The sequence below is a fragment of the Eptatretus burgeri genome, chromosome 16, assembly GCF_056783735.1.
Source record: "Eptatretus burgeri isolate ZD-2024b chromosome 16, Ebu_testis_v1, whole genome shotgun sequence".
NCBI lineage: Eukaryota > Metazoa > Chordata > Myxini > Myxiniformes > Myxinidae > Eptatretus > Eptatretus burgeri.
Genome location: NC_140976.1, coordinates 53326961 through 53344407, shown reverse-complemented (window position 1 = coordinate 53344407; position 17447 = coordinate 53326961). Strand labels below are relative to the sequence as shown.

Genomic DNA, 17447 nt, shown 5'->3' with positions numbered 1-17447 from the left:
TTGCTCCCTCCCAATTCCATCTCCATGTGCTACACGGCGGCCTCGCCGAGCGCCAAAGGCCCCCCGGCGATGTCGTATGCTGGAGGGTTTGTTATTTATTTATTTATTTACGTGGCATGGGGGCGGTGTACTTTGAATGTACCTCAACTTGCTTCTTTTTTTTTTCTGTATTTCTTTATATGCACCCAATATTATAATCAGGAATTCATTCTGCTCCAGCAGAGAATGTTGAATCCTTAGCATAACTGATGCCATCTTGCTAGTCTGTGCAACAAAGACCTTTTGCCACATTTGTGCCGTGCCTTATTACGACCCCGCACGCATGAAGCGAAAGCAGGGTTAAGCGTTTGGTTCACTTTGTCTGTCCTTCTGTCTATAAATGTCAGTTCATGATAAAGGAACAACTGAATTTTGATTTGAATGTTATATTTTGAACACTAATCGGAACGTGAACCGGAAAACAAACCTGTCGTTTAGCAGTACTCTGGCTCTGAATTTTTTTCCGATTGCACATGCTCAGAGAGAAGTCAAATGATTTTTTTTTTTGTTTTTACTCTGTCTACCTGTCTGGCAGTCAAGCAAAATTGAAAATCATTCCAAACAACGGATTTTCTGTTTTTAAGGATGTCATGCAGGACACAAACAACAGGCACAAATAATTAATGTAAAGCATTATATAAGGTGGTGTAAAAGACACTGCGTCAACGGTGGTAGACTTACAGAATTGTCTTTTTTGTTGTTCAACCATTAAAATCATTATTGTATTTAGATTGAATTGTTTACCTGAACACTGTGTGGGGTCAAGAGTTCTACGAACTCTCGAGTTGTTTTGCGCTGTCGAGTTGCATGCCTCCCGAGCAGATTCTTGTAAAACATCGAACACAAAAATCCGTACAAACACCTGGAGGGATACTTAACGTAAATATCACGCTGCAGCCTGTTGTTGCTGTAATGTGTGCTATTTACCTTACTGGATCAACCTCTGTATTCCATTTTGCAGCTGCTGCAGTTCCAGAGCGTCAGGCTCATTTTTTTTTGTATACCTTGGCGAGGCTCGTATGAGAGCGAAAACACAACGCACAGCAAGGGGGGGGGGGGTGGGGCATGAGACAAGAGGAGCGCGAGTGGGAAGGACAAAGCTTTGGGGAACAGAGACATTAGGAGATCTGTGGAAGGGAGAGGGATGGGGTGGGGAACATGGGGTATGCAAGATGGACATGACAGGGACCTTCAGGAAGGAAAGCAGGGAATTTGAAGGAGGTTGGCTTGGGTTGGATTAAGAGGGCTAGAAAAGATCGAGGATTTGGATGGGGGACGATAAGAGATGGTGGTGAACAGCTGTTTTGAAGGCCTGGAGGGAAGAATGGGATTGAACAAAGTGAGGGAGTTTATTCCAAAGGCAGGGAAAAAGAGGAATGAAAGAGTGAAGGTGAGCAGTGATTTTGGTAGTTTTACCAGAAGGGGGTTGTTGGCGGACCTTGAGCGCCCTGCAGAAATATGGTCTGGACAAATCGCAGACACAGCAGGGGGGGTGGGGGAGACCGGAGAGAAGACAGAAAGACCACCGACCTGCCTGCGGTGAGAGAGTGAGAGGCCCAAAGACTCAGCCTCATCGCGGGAGATGCCAATGATCCGAAATGCCTTGGTTTCCACAGCATGAAGCCAAGAAAGGTGGGAGGCAGGAGCACCAGCCCAGAGGGAAGACCAGGACTCCATCAGGCTGTGGACGAAAGCTTTGTATGTGGTCAGGAGCTCAGGTGGGCCGAGGAAGGACTTTGCACAATGGAGGATTCCCAGTCGGTGACTGGCCTTGGAGGCCAGGTTTGAAATGTGGCTTTCCCAGGAAAGATAATGGCAGATGGTGAGACCCAGAAGCTTGAAAGGACTTCTTCCAGAGGATTGTTGAGAAAGTCGATTGGGGAGGAGGGGGGGGGGGGTTCCAAACGTTCCTTTTGGAGAGACATAGTGAGAGTGTGAGATTTATCCGGATTGAAAGACATGTTCCACGTGTTGGATCAGTTTGTGATTTTACCCAGATCTGCAGTGAGCAAAGAAGCTGCTGCTTGCCGGTCTGAGGGATGACAGCAGCAATGCCAACCCTCCCGATTTCATCGGGAGGCTTCCGAAAATTCACCCAAACTCCCGCCCTTACGATCACTATCCTTATCCTCCCGAAATTTTGATATTTTTGCACTGTTCACTAATCAGAATGTACTAGTATGAGAATTGAATGAAAAGCATCGTCTGCTACGTATAGCATGTGGTAACTCCATAACGTTCGCTGCTACCAAATTGTACGTAAAAAATTGCAAATTCAAATGAGGAGCAGCGAAACATTGGGTCTGGATCTCGCTTATGCGATCATGCACTGAGATTTAGTGCATGCGGTATGTGTGCAATACAGTGCATGCGGTATGTATGCACAGTGTATATGCATGCGATACGCTCACTGCATGCAGCTGGGCCCCGTACCAGCCCGGCGGTCGCGACCACCGTGCGGTGTTTAACAGCCGCTAGAGTTCTACGAGTCGCGCTGCAGCTGTGGAACATCGACTTCGAAGTTACCGATGCTTCAAGCCCTCGATGTTGATTACGAAATGGCAGAAAAGAAGCTACGAAGACCAAGAAATGGTCTCAGAAGTGCAAGACCGAATACAGTCTCCAATACCCGTGTATTCGAAAGTCTGAAAGAGGAATTCATCATGCGTATTGTACAGTATGCAGTGTTGATATTTCAGTTGAGCACGGAGGTCGCGATGATATTCGGAAGCACGTTGGAAGCAAACGGCACACAGACATTGCAAAGGAGAGATCTTCGAGCACGAGTACCGGTACACTTCTGAATTATTTCACCAAACAAGGGACAAGCGAGGAAGAGGATGTTACCCGAGCGGAACTTCTCTTTAGTGGATTTATTGTGGAACATAACTTGCCCATATCAGTCTCAGATCATGCTGGACCTCTATTTCAAAAGATGTTTCCAGATTCAAAAGTTGCTTCAAAGTATGGATGTGCAAGAACAAAAACTTCAGCAATAATTGGTGAGTTGTCAAATGTTACTGCTTCATCTATTGCCGATATTGCTAGACTAGCTCCATTTAGCCTAGCTACAGACGGTAGCAATGACAGTGGTGAGGCCCAGCTATATCCTGTCCTGATTTCGTACTATGACAACAGTGCTGGGATTGTGAAGCAAGGTTTGCTAAGTTTGCCTGCGTGCAAACAAGATTCCACTGGAGAAAACATTTTCAAACTGCTTGATCATGAGTTCAGTGACAGGAAAATTCCGTGGGGAAATTGTGTTTCCTTTTGTGCTGATAATGCCTCTGTCATGGTGGGCAAGCACAAAGGAGTCGCTGCTTATATCCACAAACAAAATCCAGAGTGCTACATCATGGGATGCCCTTGCCATATGATGCACAATACGGCCAAGAAGGCGGCTCAGGCCTTACCCATTGAATTAGATGACTTTCTCATCGATATTTACTACTACTTGGACAAAAGTAGTAAACGCGTCAAAGGAGTGAAAGCACTGCAAGAACTCTGTGATGCCCCGACACACAAGATTCTGAAGCATGTCGCAACAAGGTAGCTGTCCCTTGGTCAGTGCCTAGACAAGCTGATTGAACAGTGGGAGCCACTTCGCCTCTTCTTCAAAGAAGAAGTACGAAGAAAAATGCAACCAACTGTAGCCAAGACTCTAACAACGAGCAAGAAGGACGGCACTGTATCTACTGCCAGTACTGGCACTGCAGGATCAAGCACTAGTGGAGCAGCATTCACCACTACCACTGCAGTATCTGCTGCGAAGAAGACAGCAGGGACAGCACCAAAACCAATGCTGAGAGCAGGTAGCATCACCGGCCCTTCATCACGTTCATCTACAAAGCAGATCCCTTCAGAGTCGAGAAAGACTGTGATAGTCCCATCTACAGGCAAAGAAGGACCCAAGTTAAGTTCTGCTTTTGCCAAATCACTTGATAGAAGCTCAGCAAAACCTTCGAATCAGAGGTCTTCTTCCTTGGCTGCACCTACCTCAAGCTCTCTCCTCAAACGTAAAATTGGATCTGGTACTACGAGTCTGACCTCTTCTGCTGGCAGTAAACGCAAGTGTGATCGCCCTGCGGCTAAGTGTACTACGAGTTCTACAACTAAAAGCGCATCTTCCTCAAACACTGTGCAGGAATCTAGAGAAAAACGTGTCAACAGGATGTTCTTGTCTCCACAAACAAAACTCTATTGTTTCTTCCTTCGATATGCTAACAAGCTTTTTGAGAAGGGGAATCTTCTGCTCCAAAGAGACGAACCCTGTATTCATCTCCTGCACGGAGAATTGAATGGTCTTCTGAAAGATATCTTCGTACGGTTTTTGAAACCATCGGTGTCATCGGTTGCTCTGGTAAATGTACCCTTCTCTGACAGAAATCATCAGAAGAATGATGAGGACCTCATGATTGGGAACGATGCCAAACTGTATATAAGGGAACAAAGGAGTCTCAAGAAATCCACCTTCACTCTGAGTGAGTCAGACATCCAAGGTTTCTTCGGTGCAGTTCGCTCATATTATGTGAAAGCCTGCAATTACATCTTCAAAACCTGGCCGCTAGATGATGAATTAGCCAAGCATGCTCAGGTGCTGGATGTTAAGCTTCACCAAGAAGTGGGGTTTGACTGTGTGGAGTTTTTCATCAAGAAATTCCCCTGTCTGTTCAGTGGCGGTGATAGTGACATAGACAGTCTTGAGAGTGAATTCGCTCACTACCAGGCAGACGCCTCCATAGCTACAATTGCTACTGAGACAGTGAGAGTGGATGAGCAGTGGCATCGGATTTCACAGCTCACAGATCCCTGCACTGGTGCCAAGAAGTATCCTAATTTGAGCAAAGTGATGAAGGGAATCTTGGTCATTCCTCATTCGAACGCATCATGTGAGCGGGCACTCAGTCTTGTACGGAATAATCATACTGAATTTCGTCCCAATTTGAGTGTCAAAACCCTGGAAGCTCTCTTAATTGAAAAACTAGCTCATAGCACCCCTTGCTACCAGAGAGAATACAGCAAAGACATAATCAGAAGGGCTAAAAGAGCCACACAGCTGTCACTCAGCAAAGCTGCCATGGAAAAAGCAAGCAGCAGTAGTACCAGCCAGTAAGGTAAGAAAAATATTGCTTCTTTTGTGCTTTTTGTTAATCTTTGATTGTCCCCTAACTTACTAATATTAACATACACGTAACATTAAAAAGTGCACAATTTTCTCCTTTTTTTGTTCAAAAAGTGGGAATTCTTAACATGTTAAATGCTCCAAAATAGGGCTCAGAGGGCACTAGAGAGCGTCTAGAACCCCAGAGCTTCCAGGGCCCTAAGGCGGGCCCTGGACCCAGCCGCAAGGGTCGAGCGCTCCGCGCTCGAGATGTGCGCTTCGCGCACATTATTTGGTGTCGGTTGAAAATCCTCCCTAATTCTGATTTCCAAAAGTTGGCATCTCTGTGACAGATGATATGGCAGAGGGTGGAGTCATCAGCAAAGAGATAAAGAGGATTTTCCAGAGAGTCCGAGAGATCATTGATGAAAACCAGAAAAAGAACAGGGCCCAGAAAACTCCCTGGAGGAACTCCAGCCTGGACAGGAAGAGGGGATGAAAGAACTCCATTTAGGGCCACATGTTGACTGCGACAGGAGAGGAAGTCTGCGAGCCATGAGTGGAGGTGGCCTTGGATACCATAGGAAGAGAGTTTGGTGAGCAGAGCAGGGTGCCAGACCGTGTCAAAAGCATGCGATTTGTCTAGGGATATGGCTCTGATTTCATGTCTGGTATTGAGGACCTCCATCCATTGTTGGGAGAGCAGAAGCAGCATATCCAGGGTGGAGTGACCTGGTCTGAAACCAAATTGATGATTGGAAATCAAGCCATTGGAGAAGAGGAAGGATTTAATTTATTTCAGACCTGCCTGTTTTAATTACTTTAAGACCATGTGGATTTGGCTTTGTTGTGGTATTTTAGTGTGAGAAAGGGTCATAATGACCCAAAGCAGCAACTGCACATTAATCCCATGAAGATAATTTGGGATTTGCAAGGTTGTCTGTCAGTCAGCTTCTCCTAACCTTGAATTAAATTAGTGTAGCAGGTGCAATCGAGCATTCGATTTTTGAAGGTTTTTCGCTCCTTTGGCAATACTATATGAATGAAAAATAATTGGGAGAATTAGTATCGTTACTACCAGCAGAACTGACCAATACTGAGGTGTGTGTGTGTGTGTGTGTTTGTTTGTGTGTGTGTGTGTGTGTGTGTGTGTGTGTGTGTGTGTGTGTGTGTGTGTGTGTGTGTGTGTGTGTGTGTGTGTGTGTGTGTGTGTGTGTGTGTGTCCTTGGATGTTATCTCCATTTGCGGGTTTAAGGAGATAGAATGAAGTCCTCCCAGCACTCAAAAAGTGTTCACCATCGCTTCGGTAAGGGATCACAGTTTATGGACCAAGGTGTTCGACTTTGTTGTTCGCAGAGTTTTGGTCCAAGGGCTCTTATCAGGATCGTCACCGAACCCCGGATTGCCTCCATTTGGAGTTTGTTTATGGTAATATTCCCACGGATGGTTTTCAAAATCTCAGTGAGGTCCTTCCTTACTATTCATGTTGCTCCAATAATTATCACTGGTGGTGCAATTTTGACTCACTTCAGCTTCCAATATGTCTTGATCTCATTTTTAAGGTCCTGGTATTTGGTCATGCTCTTGATTTCTGAGTTATTGAAGCCGAAATCGCTGGGTACTGATATCTCAATCAGCAATGCTGTCTTTTCCTTTTTGTTCCTGAGAACGATGTCCAGTCACAAAGCTTTGTTTTCTTTATCCACACTCGATGGGATCATCAGGTCGTATGTGAGCATGTCGTCCTTATTTTCAATGATTGCCCTTGATTCGTGTTTCCATGAGTTTTCTGGAACTGGGATGTTGAAATTTTTGCTGATATGCCAATGGATCACTTTGCATACTTTGTTTTGCTGTTGTGTGGAAAGTTGTTCGGATAGTTTTTTGTATCCTGAAAGCAGATGACTCGTACTTTCTATTTATGTCTTGCAGAACTTACACTTGTCCGTCTGGCTCAGTAATGCCATTTTAAAAAATCCATTGGTGTCGTGTGCTTGATCTTTCATTCTCCTTCTCGTAGAGCTGACCTCTTCGTAGCTATTCCAAGGAGCCTTCTTTGTTGATTCCAACTTGGTCCAATTTTTTTTTTCCTATTTTCCAACTCTTTTATTGTTCCTCCAGTTGTTGGTGTAGATTTATTCATGTTTCTTTTTATATATTTATTTTGTCTTTTTTTGCATTTGTTGGGGCTGTATTTGTTGCTGTTTCATTTCTCTTTGGTATCTTCTATCTGCACCTGTTTTTGGAAATTAATTGCATGGTGAATTGCAGATTCTTTTTCAGGTTTGTTGTGTTCATAGTTGTATAAAATAAAACTTGATAGTCTGTTGAGCATTTCACAGACTCAGCTAGTCCAACATTCGTCACTGTGCAATTGGTTGAGTTCCATCAGACCGCTCCCTCTCTCTCTCTCTCTCTTCTCGGCAGGTACATTATTGGGATGCATTGTTTTTTTGTAGATCATTTTGTGGATGGTAAGGAGTTTTCTTATTTTAATGTCGAACATTAATTTCTGATTGGGGCTAGTTTATTATTCCACAGCTATATTAGCACACTGGAACTGCAAGTTGGTTTATGGCTTTCATTTTGTTTATTGGGGTGAGGTACGTTTTCAGGTTCAACTTCGTTCTACGTAGATATTCTTTGGCGATTGTTTTGCACATTTGTTTGTGACATATTTGGTGGCCCTCATACTCCAAGGTATTTGTATGATGGTTCGTTTTCTAACTGCTGTGTTGTTTCATGGTCAATATTTATGTTGTCTGCTTTTGTTGGTTTAACCTTGTACAAATGTGCATTTCATACATTTATCTCGTCCAAATTCCATTTGAATGTTCTCAGAGAACCGTTTTACTAGTTTTAGATGTTCTGTCAATGTTTCATCATTCAGTGTGATGAGGTTGAAATCATCCATGGATAGTAGGTGTGTCACCTTTCCTATTTCTTTGGATGTTCTTTTCTTGGTTGTTAAGGTGTATCCATGTCCTTGTTACCTCCGCCACCGCAGGTGGAAGGAAGTTATGTTTTCAGCCCTTTCTGTCTGTTTGTTGGTGTGCAGGATCTCTCAAGTTGTGGACGGATTCGGATGAAATTTTGTGGACAGGTTGGGTGTGTGAGAAGGACGAACTGATTAGATTTTGGTGAAGATTCGAAACTGGATCCGGCTACTACAATTTTTAATGTGATTCTTCATCAATAAGAGATGGGGCCAAAAACGATAAATATCACAATTTCTCAAAAGGTTGTGGACGGATTCGGACAAAACTTGGTGGATACATTGGGTGTGGAATAGGCAGAATTGATACAATTTTGGTGAAGATCCGGATCCGGATAAAAAGACTTCATTTTTAACTTTTAAAACGAAGGACTCGCTCAGGCCGACGGAGCACGGACGACTCACTCAGGGCGACGGAGCACGGACGACTCGCTCAGGGCGACGGAGCACGGGCGACTCGCTCAGGGCGACGGAGCACGGGCGACTCGCTCAGGGCGACGGAGCACGGGCGACTCGCTCAGGGCGACGGAGCACGGGCGACTCGCTCAGGGCGACGGAGCACGGGCGACTCGCTCAGGGCGACGGAGCACGGGCGACTCGCTCAGGGCGACGGAGCACGGGCGACTCGCTCAGGGCGACGGAGCACGGGCGACTCGCTCAGGGCGACGGAGCACGGGCGACTCGCTCAGGGCGACGGAGCACGGGCGACTCGCTCAGGGCGACGGAGCACGGGCGACTCGCTCAGGGCGACGGAGCACGGGCGACTCGCTCAGGGCGACGGAGCACGGGCGACTCGCTCAGGGCGACGGAGCACGGGCGACTCGCTCAGGGCGACGGAGCACGGGCGACTCGCTCAGGGCGACGGAGCACGGGCGACTCGCTCAGGGCGACGGAGCACGGGCGACTCGCTCAGGGCGACGGAGCACGGGCGACTCGCTCAGGGCGACGGAGCACGGGCGACTCGCTCAGGGCGACGGAGCACGGGCGACTCGCTCAGGCGGACGGAGCACGGGCGACTCGCTCAGGGCGACGGAGCACGGGCGACTCGCTCAGGGCGACGGAGCACGGGCGACTCGCTCAGGGCGACGGAGCACGGGCGACTCGCTCAGGGCGACGGAGCACGGGCGACTCGCTCAGGGCGACGGAGCACGGGCGACTCGCTCAGGGCGACGGAGCACGGGCGACTCGCTCAGGGCGACGGAGCACGGGCGACTCGCTCAGGGCGACGGAGCACGGGCGACTCGCTCAGGGCGACGGAGCACGGGCGACTCGCTCAGGGCGACGGAGCACGGGCGACTCGCTCAGGGCGACGGAGCACGGGCGACTCGCTCAGGGCGACGGAGCACGGGCGACTCGCTCAGGGCGACGGAGCACGGGCGACTCGCTCAGGGCGACGGAGCACGGGCGACTCGCTCAGGGCGACGGAGCACGGGCGACTCGCTCAGGGCGACGGAGCACGGGCGACTCGCTCAGGGCGACGGAGCACGGGCGACTCGCTCAGGGCGACGGAGCACGGGCGACTCGCTCAGGGCGACGGAGCACGGGCCACTCGCTCAGGGCGACGGAGCACGGGCCACTCGCTCAGGGCGACGGAGCACGGGCCACTCGCTCAGGGCGACGGAGCACGGGCCACTCGCTCAGGGCGACGGAGCACGGGCCACTCGCTCAGGGCGACGGAGCACGGGCCACTCGCTCAGGGCGACGGAGCACGGGCGACTCGCTCAGGGCGACGGAGCACGGGCGACTCGCTCAGGGCGACGGAGCACGGGCGACTCGCTCAGGGCGACGGAGCACGGGCGACTCGCTCAGGGCGACGGAGCACGGGCCACTCGCTCAGGGCGACGGAGCACGGGCCACTCGCTCAGGGCGACGGAGCACGGGCCACTCGCTCAGGGCGACGGAGCACGGGCCACTCGCTCAGGGCGACGGAGCACGGGCCACTCGCTCAGGGCGACGGAGCACGGGCGACTCGCTCAGGGCGACGGAGCACGGGCGACTCGCTCAGGGCGACGGAGCACGGGCGACTCGCTCAGGGCGACGGAGCACGGGCGACTCGCTCAGGGCGACGGAGCACGGGCGACTCGCTCAGGGCGACGGAGCACGGGCGACTTGCTCAGGGCGACGGAGCACGGGCGACTTGCTCAGGGCAACGGAGTGTGCTGAAAGCGTCCGCTGTGAGTGAACAACTCGCTCAGGATGACGTAGCACAGGTGTTGTTGTTGTACATTAAATCTGCGCTGTCGCAAAAATGTATTTTCAGAACACCCTTATATGAGTCACACTTACATCTATAAATTGTATACAATTAGATTGCGAGTACGTTTCTAAAATGTGTACGATATAACCACACGAAACAAGTCTGGGCGAGGGTCTGCACTCTGCAATATTTGATATCTCGTTCTCGTTAATTATTGTGATTTGTTTGGTTCAGGCTTTTGACTTGGGTTTCCTTTTATTCAGTATGTTTGATATGTGCTTGGTTTAGCCCTTTGTGCTCCGTGTACAACCAAGGTCCTCTGAAGATGTAATTGAAGCAATAAAACAATGATTACAGAATAGTTGGGGGGAAAAAAAAACGGACAACTAGCAGAATTAGTATGCATCTGCACCAGCCCACCTGAGTCAATTTTACTCACCTGTGCTTGTTGGAGTTTATATTCCATTACCTTATGCACACACATTACCCAGTTCTTGATTAGTTGTGATATTTAGTTGTGATATTAGATTAGTTGTGATATTAGACCAGCGAGGAGTATGACATTCCGCTGCCGAAGCAGTGCACAACTGAACCGTGCCATCGCTTTGTGCCTTTGCTTAGCCCGTGCAATTTTCCTGCTGTCACGTTCTTGTGGTGACCTCCTGTCGCAAAAAAAAAATTCTTTTTAATCTCAGGCCCCGTGGCCTTGTGCTGCATTATCTGTGAAATGAGTGTCAGTTATGACTCCTGAAGAAGTGAGCTATCTTCCGACGAGTTGCTCGAGGAAGTGATTTCCATTCACTTTATGAAGGAACACCTGCTAAGAGGAAGGAATGTTGCTTTACCTTGGCTGCGTCCTCTCTTCAAACTCAGGCCGGTAGCCATCGTACAGATGCCTGTCTTGCTGTTCTTCTTTTATTCTTCCCCCCTTCTCCCCCACCCTCTGTCCCCACCTCCTCCCTCTCACCCCAGCCCTTTTTCCAGCAATACCATGATATTCGTCTTTTAGCTTTTGCCTTGTATTGTGTCAAGAAAGAAGATCTTTCTCTTCAAGTTGCCCCACTGAGATTTTCATGTACTTACCATGACTTGGTCAGCCAGAATGCATTTAGATCATTCCCAATGCTTCCGATTCTTCCAATGGCTCTCTTATTCATCTGGCACTCCAACCTGGCTGAAGAATATTACACAATAAGCAGGTCTCTTCACTTGGCTCATCTTCAGTGTTTTACCATCCCTTTCTGACAATACCTCAAGGTTTTTGTTTCATGATGATTATTCTGTTCTTTTCTTATTCCCTTTGTTCTTTGCATTCCTGCTTACCTTCTTCCCTCGTGGAAGTTTCTTTGATGCTTAATCCTCTGTTTTGTTTTGTTTTTTTTAATTTTTATACGCCCTATATATATATATATATATATATATATATATATATATATATATATATATATATATATATATATATATATATATATATATATATATATATATATATATATTGGGGCGTATTATGTGATACCGGTCGTCCATCCGTCCGTTCCTGTCCACACTCTCCCAAAGTTTTCAACTTTCACGTTTCATATTTGGCACATAGGTACAGACTGTGAAGACGTGTGTCGCGACATACGTTGTTCATCTAAAGTGGTTGCCATGGCAACCAGGATGCTGTTTTCCATGTTGTAGCACAATTCTGTATATACCTTCTTGTTCGGGCGTATATTTGCTCACTTGAGCTCTTGTTTTAATTGTACTCCTCTCCTCCTGTGTTATTTATTTATCTATCTATCTCTCTAAAAATCGATTTATCAATTTATTTCCTGTTGGTGAATTATCAGTTGAGTGGAGGTCATAGCAGTTCTTAACCGAAGAATGCCCATTTCAATCAATCGATTATTTTCCGGCCAAACTGTGCAAAAGGATCATCTGAAACATGTGTCAATGCTTATATGAATGTGGCTTGATGTTGCCTCGGATTTTTGTTCATAAAAGGCAGAGTATTATTTGTGCAAATGGCGAATGTTTCAGATAATTTGTCTTCATCGCGTTTGTGACCAATATCTTAAGTCATGCGATTCCTGCTTTAATGAACGTGCTGAAAATATAGATGATGGTGATTGAGATGACAAGAGGTTGGATCGGCGAACGACGATGAAATTCTTGTCGATGGAACCATCAAATCTGTCTCGAATTTGCACACAATTGGCTGCACAGTATGGTGATGATTGGCTGTTAAAAGCGTCTGTATTATAGAACGCCTTGGGGTTGGGTGGGTGTAAGTTTCGATGAACGATGTCCTGCAAAGGTTACAAATATACTGCACCAGAGGCACCCAAAGCCCCACTCCGATGTGATGAGTGTGTCCAAAGCTGGAGAATACGTTGAAGTCAGCAATGCATCATTTAAAAAAAAAAAAAAAAATATATATATATATATATATATATATATATATATATATATATATATATATATATATATATATATATATATATATATATATATATATATATATATACAGAACATGTTATTTCTGCGTATAAATGAAAGGTAAGAGTATAAAGATGTACAAATCGTCTTGTTCTTTTTCCCTTCCTCTTTTTCTTCTGCAGAATTGCGAAAAAAATGCTTCTCAAGGAAATAATGTGTGGACAGCTTTCGGATGGAAACAGCTCGTCGAATGCTGACTCAGACGAGCTTTTGGGTGGAAAGGCTGCTTTGGGCAAAAGTATGGATATTTCCAATCATCCTTCTCTTGCTAACCAACGCGATGAAGAGCAGAAATATTTATGTATTTGTTTCTAGATATCCAGATAAGGTCATTTTAACGTTCTCTTGACCCTTCCATGTGATTCTCAAGAAATAACTGCTCGCTTTCAAACACGGTTCGGAAATATATTTTCATCACATAATCTGATATTTTCATTGTACTTTGCGGTCTGCTGAAGCTTGGAATTATTTCATACGTTTCGATTTTTAAAAGCCGAATGCTTCTCAAAGAAATAATTGTAAGCAATCGTCTGTAACATAATATTGCATTCTGTGAATGATCCTCAATGTGTGCTGAATGGGTTCATCGAAAATGTAGTGGGGTGAGAGGGTCATTAACCAGTGTGGCAGCTACATTCAAGTGGAAGGTGTGCATCGAGGGAGCAGCAGATGAAGGAATTGTTGAGTTGGATCTTGGAGATGGTGTGAAGCTGGAAGGGGTGAAAACATTTTGCTATCTCGGAGACATGCTGAATGGAGAAGGTGGATCAGACTCTTCGACGGTTGCTGGAGTGAGATGTGCATGGAAGAAGTTTCGGGAACTGAGTGGCGTGCTGACGAAGAGGGGAGTGTCGTTGAAGCTGAAGGGAAAGGTGTATGCTACATGTGTGATGAGTACGATGATTTATGGGAGTGAGACATTGGTACTGAACATGGAGAAGCAACAAAGGCTGGAAAGGGTGGAAATGCGAATGGTTCGGTGGATGTGTGGAGTATCGTTGAGAGAGAGGAAGACAAATGATGACTTGCGGAAGATGATGGGAATAGAGTCTGTGATGGAGGTTGTGAAGAGAAACAGGTTGAGATGGTTGGGTCATGTGTTGAGGAAGGATGAAAGTGACTGGGTGAGAGGAGTGTTGGAAATGAGTGTAGTCGGAAGTAGAGGATGGGGAAGACCAAGAAAAACTTGGCTAAATGTGGTGGAAGAGGAAATGTGGGCAAGGGGATTAAGAAGGGGAGATGCAGAAAACAGGGTAAAGTGGAGAAGATTGTCATGGGGCCCGCAAAGCTAACCCCCGCTTTAGCGGGGAAAATGGCCTTTAAATGCGCGCGCGCGCGCGCGCGCGCGCGCGCGCGCGCGTGTGTGTGTGTGTGTGTGTGTGTGTGTGTGTGTGTGTGTGTGCGTGTGTGTGTGTGTGTGTGTGTGTGTGTGTGTGTGTGTGTGTGTGTGTGTGTGTGTGTGTGTGTGTGTGTGTGTGTGTGTGTGTGTGTGTGAATGATCCTCAATTGTACAATTTGGAGAGGTGTTCAAAAATGATACAAGTCTCAATACGTGTCGCTGAAACCTCAAGAAGCGCTGCCAACCTACATTTTCATTGTCACGTGTCGACTTCAATGCACTTATGACATTTGTCATTCAAACTTTCTCTGCCAGTGAAATTTTTATTTTCTTATTGCTCGTTCGGCCGCATCTTGATTTCTGCAGTCGGTTCCTCGATCATTGGTGGGCAGGGAGATGAAACTTCGAATGGTGAAATAGTCATTAGGGGCTTCAGGTTTGAGCTGTCCAGGGGATGACCTGGGTGTTTAAAACACTCCAAAGTGTGTCGTTAAAATCCGTGCCTTTTCCACAAAACCACACGTCCCACCAGACCGGGGAAGAGTCCCTCTTGCCGCTTGCAGCGGAGATGTCTCGACACATGGGCGGAGCATAAATATGCATGAGGCAAGACATGAATACGCATGAAGTAAAACATGAATATGCATGAGGCAAGACATGCCTGGAACATAATAAACATTTTACGTTCAAACTTGGTTACATCACACTCCTCGCCTGGTTTTTAGATAAACCACGATGGCAATAGATTGATCAAAGTGAATTTCGTGAACATAAGAACCAGGGCAGCCACCTTGGCTCAAAACATTGTCAAATTGTTATTGAACTTTATCAAAAATGTTGAACATTTTGTCAGAAATGAAATAAACTGACTATGTAGTACATCATATTCATTCATTAAATTCATGGACCAGACTGTGCCTAACGGATAGGGACATAGTGGAAATAACACGAGGACATGAAATACACAATCAATAGAACACCATGAAACAGTTCACTCTCCCCCCACTGATATAAGCAGCACGACCTCAGTTATGGGTCGCTGGTAGAGGTGGGCCTTGCTGTCCTTCATGGTGTGGATTCACACTTTCCGAACCTGAGTGTCTGCCCTGGGCAATGTCTCAATTGTGCGTCCATAGGGCCAATCGTTCCTGTGTGCATCCGCCTTCAGCAAAACGATGTCACTGACGCAAAGGTTGTGTGCGTTTCTTGACTTGACACCTCGTACAGGGATGCAGGGTCGGAAGATATTCTTTGCGCCACACTGACCAGAAGGTATTCGCCAAATGCTGTACACATCGCCACTGATAGCTGAAGATGTCTGTAGGACGACCAAAATCACCTGGTGATGCATGAAGAGGTGTTGTCTTGGACTTCCACTTTGAGAAACGTGTGAAACGTTCCCAATGAACATTCATGCCTGATGGTGAATATGGCTGTGGAATGAAGTTCTGGATCATTAACCAACTTCACCGCAGGCAAAGTGGGTTTAATGGGTAATTCGGAATCCCAGAGAAATTGCAGAAAGTCTCGATGATACTCACGCACATAGAAACAGTGGAACATTTTCTCAACGTCAATGGGTTCCTGTCTGAAGTGTTCAAGTGCTCAACAACAGGAGACTGTTGAGTTTTGGACCAGGAAGTCGTACCTTATTTCACGAGACATCACGGAAGGTAGCACTGCCGTCAAACATCACACAAATATCATCAGGTTTGTGTGGATTAAAAACAGCAAAATGAGGAAGACAACATTGTGGTCATTTTGCCTATTCCTGGTTTCTTTCTACCTCGAGAATCCCAGACCAACTCTTGAATTACTGACTTCCTCCACTCTCGTAGACAACGTGTGGCTCGTAACAGAACCCTTTCATCTCCTCTCCTTGTCAAGGTTGGAGCCCCCAAAGGCAGCGTTCTCGGCCTCGTTTTATTCCTAATCTTCATCAGTGATCTCACTGACTGGAAAAATCCTGTTTATCCATTTGCTGATGACTTCACTCTCTGCTATGACATCTCTCATCCTTCTGACAGACCGGCAGCAGCAGCCTCTTCCCTCTCTTCAGACCTTAACAAAATCACAAAGTGGTCAAACACAATTTTGCTGATGTATCAATATTGTCAACCTTTTGCGTTCTCCCTTACCCCTCATTGTTACCTGCATCCCTTGTTTGTCCGTCACCGTCTACTTTCTCCCTCCGCCCTGCTGTTTGTGTTTCCCCTTTCTCCTGCTGTTCCCTTTGTGAGGTTGTCTTGACTTGTTCTGTGTAATCGCTCTACCACGAGCCTCTACCATGTCAAAAAATGGGGGGGGGGGGGGGGAATAAATAAATAAAACGATGCCCGACATTCGCAACATTTTTCAGGAACGTATTTCCCACGAATAGCAGCGTCCGAACATTACTCAATGATGCAGCACCTCTTCACGTCGTCTGTCAAACACGTGCACACCTCTTCAAATGTGGTGTCTTCACTCACCGCTGTTGCGTTTTCGACCCACTCGCTTCCACACTCAGCTGCTCATGTGTTTCAGTGTAAATACTAATTTGAAGCATAGTTTCATTTTTACGTCGTACTTGCTTAATACAAAGCAGTAATTATGTCTTTAATTTGCATCATGTTGGTGCCGTTGGATTTGCAAATTGATGAATACGCCCGAGCATGCACATGTCCGGGACCTCACACTGCATGCGCTTCCAATTAGCTTCATTTAGCTTGTTATATACATGGATCGTACACTTTATCTTATTCTCTTTTTTTTTTTTAAATACAGGGTGATTTATTTATTTATTTGTTTATTTATTTTAGAACCCAAAATAATTCCCAGACATTAAAAACTACATCAGTTCGGAACCTAATATTTTGCGTAAATGGAGCCTAATGTTACAGAAAGACGCGACATGATCCACACAATTGATAACCTGAAATGAAGTGCCGAAGGTGTCCACCAACATGATGCAGGTACAAATTCATTCTTCACAGCATGCTGTCCGACACGGTGTGTTGCGTTTCTTGGGGAATATTGCTGATTGTGTCACTGATTGTTGCTTTAAATTCACCCAGAATGTGTTAATTTGACGCTTACCACAAAAAGATGTATCCTTCAAATATCTCGTCAAAAAGAAATCTGGCATCACAAGATCTGGGGATGGAGGTGGCCATTATGACTTGGACACTACATGGTCACCAAAGAGGAGCCTAAGTTAGTCCGTGCTGTATCACGAAGTGTGACTCGTGGCACCATCTTGCTGAAACCATCCTCGGTTGATTTTGTCTTCTGTAAGGTGCCCAGGAAACTCATG

At 46.4% G+C, this 17447-nt stretch overlaps 1 protein-coding gene across 1 annotated transcript in view; it reads left to right on the top strand.

Moving 5' to 3' along the window:
- Positions 1 to 17447, top strand: part of ATRX (ATRX chromatin remodeler) — a 536186-nt gene that overhangs the window by 387866 nt on the left and 130873 nt on the right. Inside the window, exon 11 of the mRNA XM_085859788.1 lies at positions 12936 to 13051. Coding sequence (XP_085715914.1) covers positions 12936 to 13051 — 116 coding nt within the window. The remainder of the gene's footprint in view (positions 1 to 12935; positions 13052 to 17447) is intronic.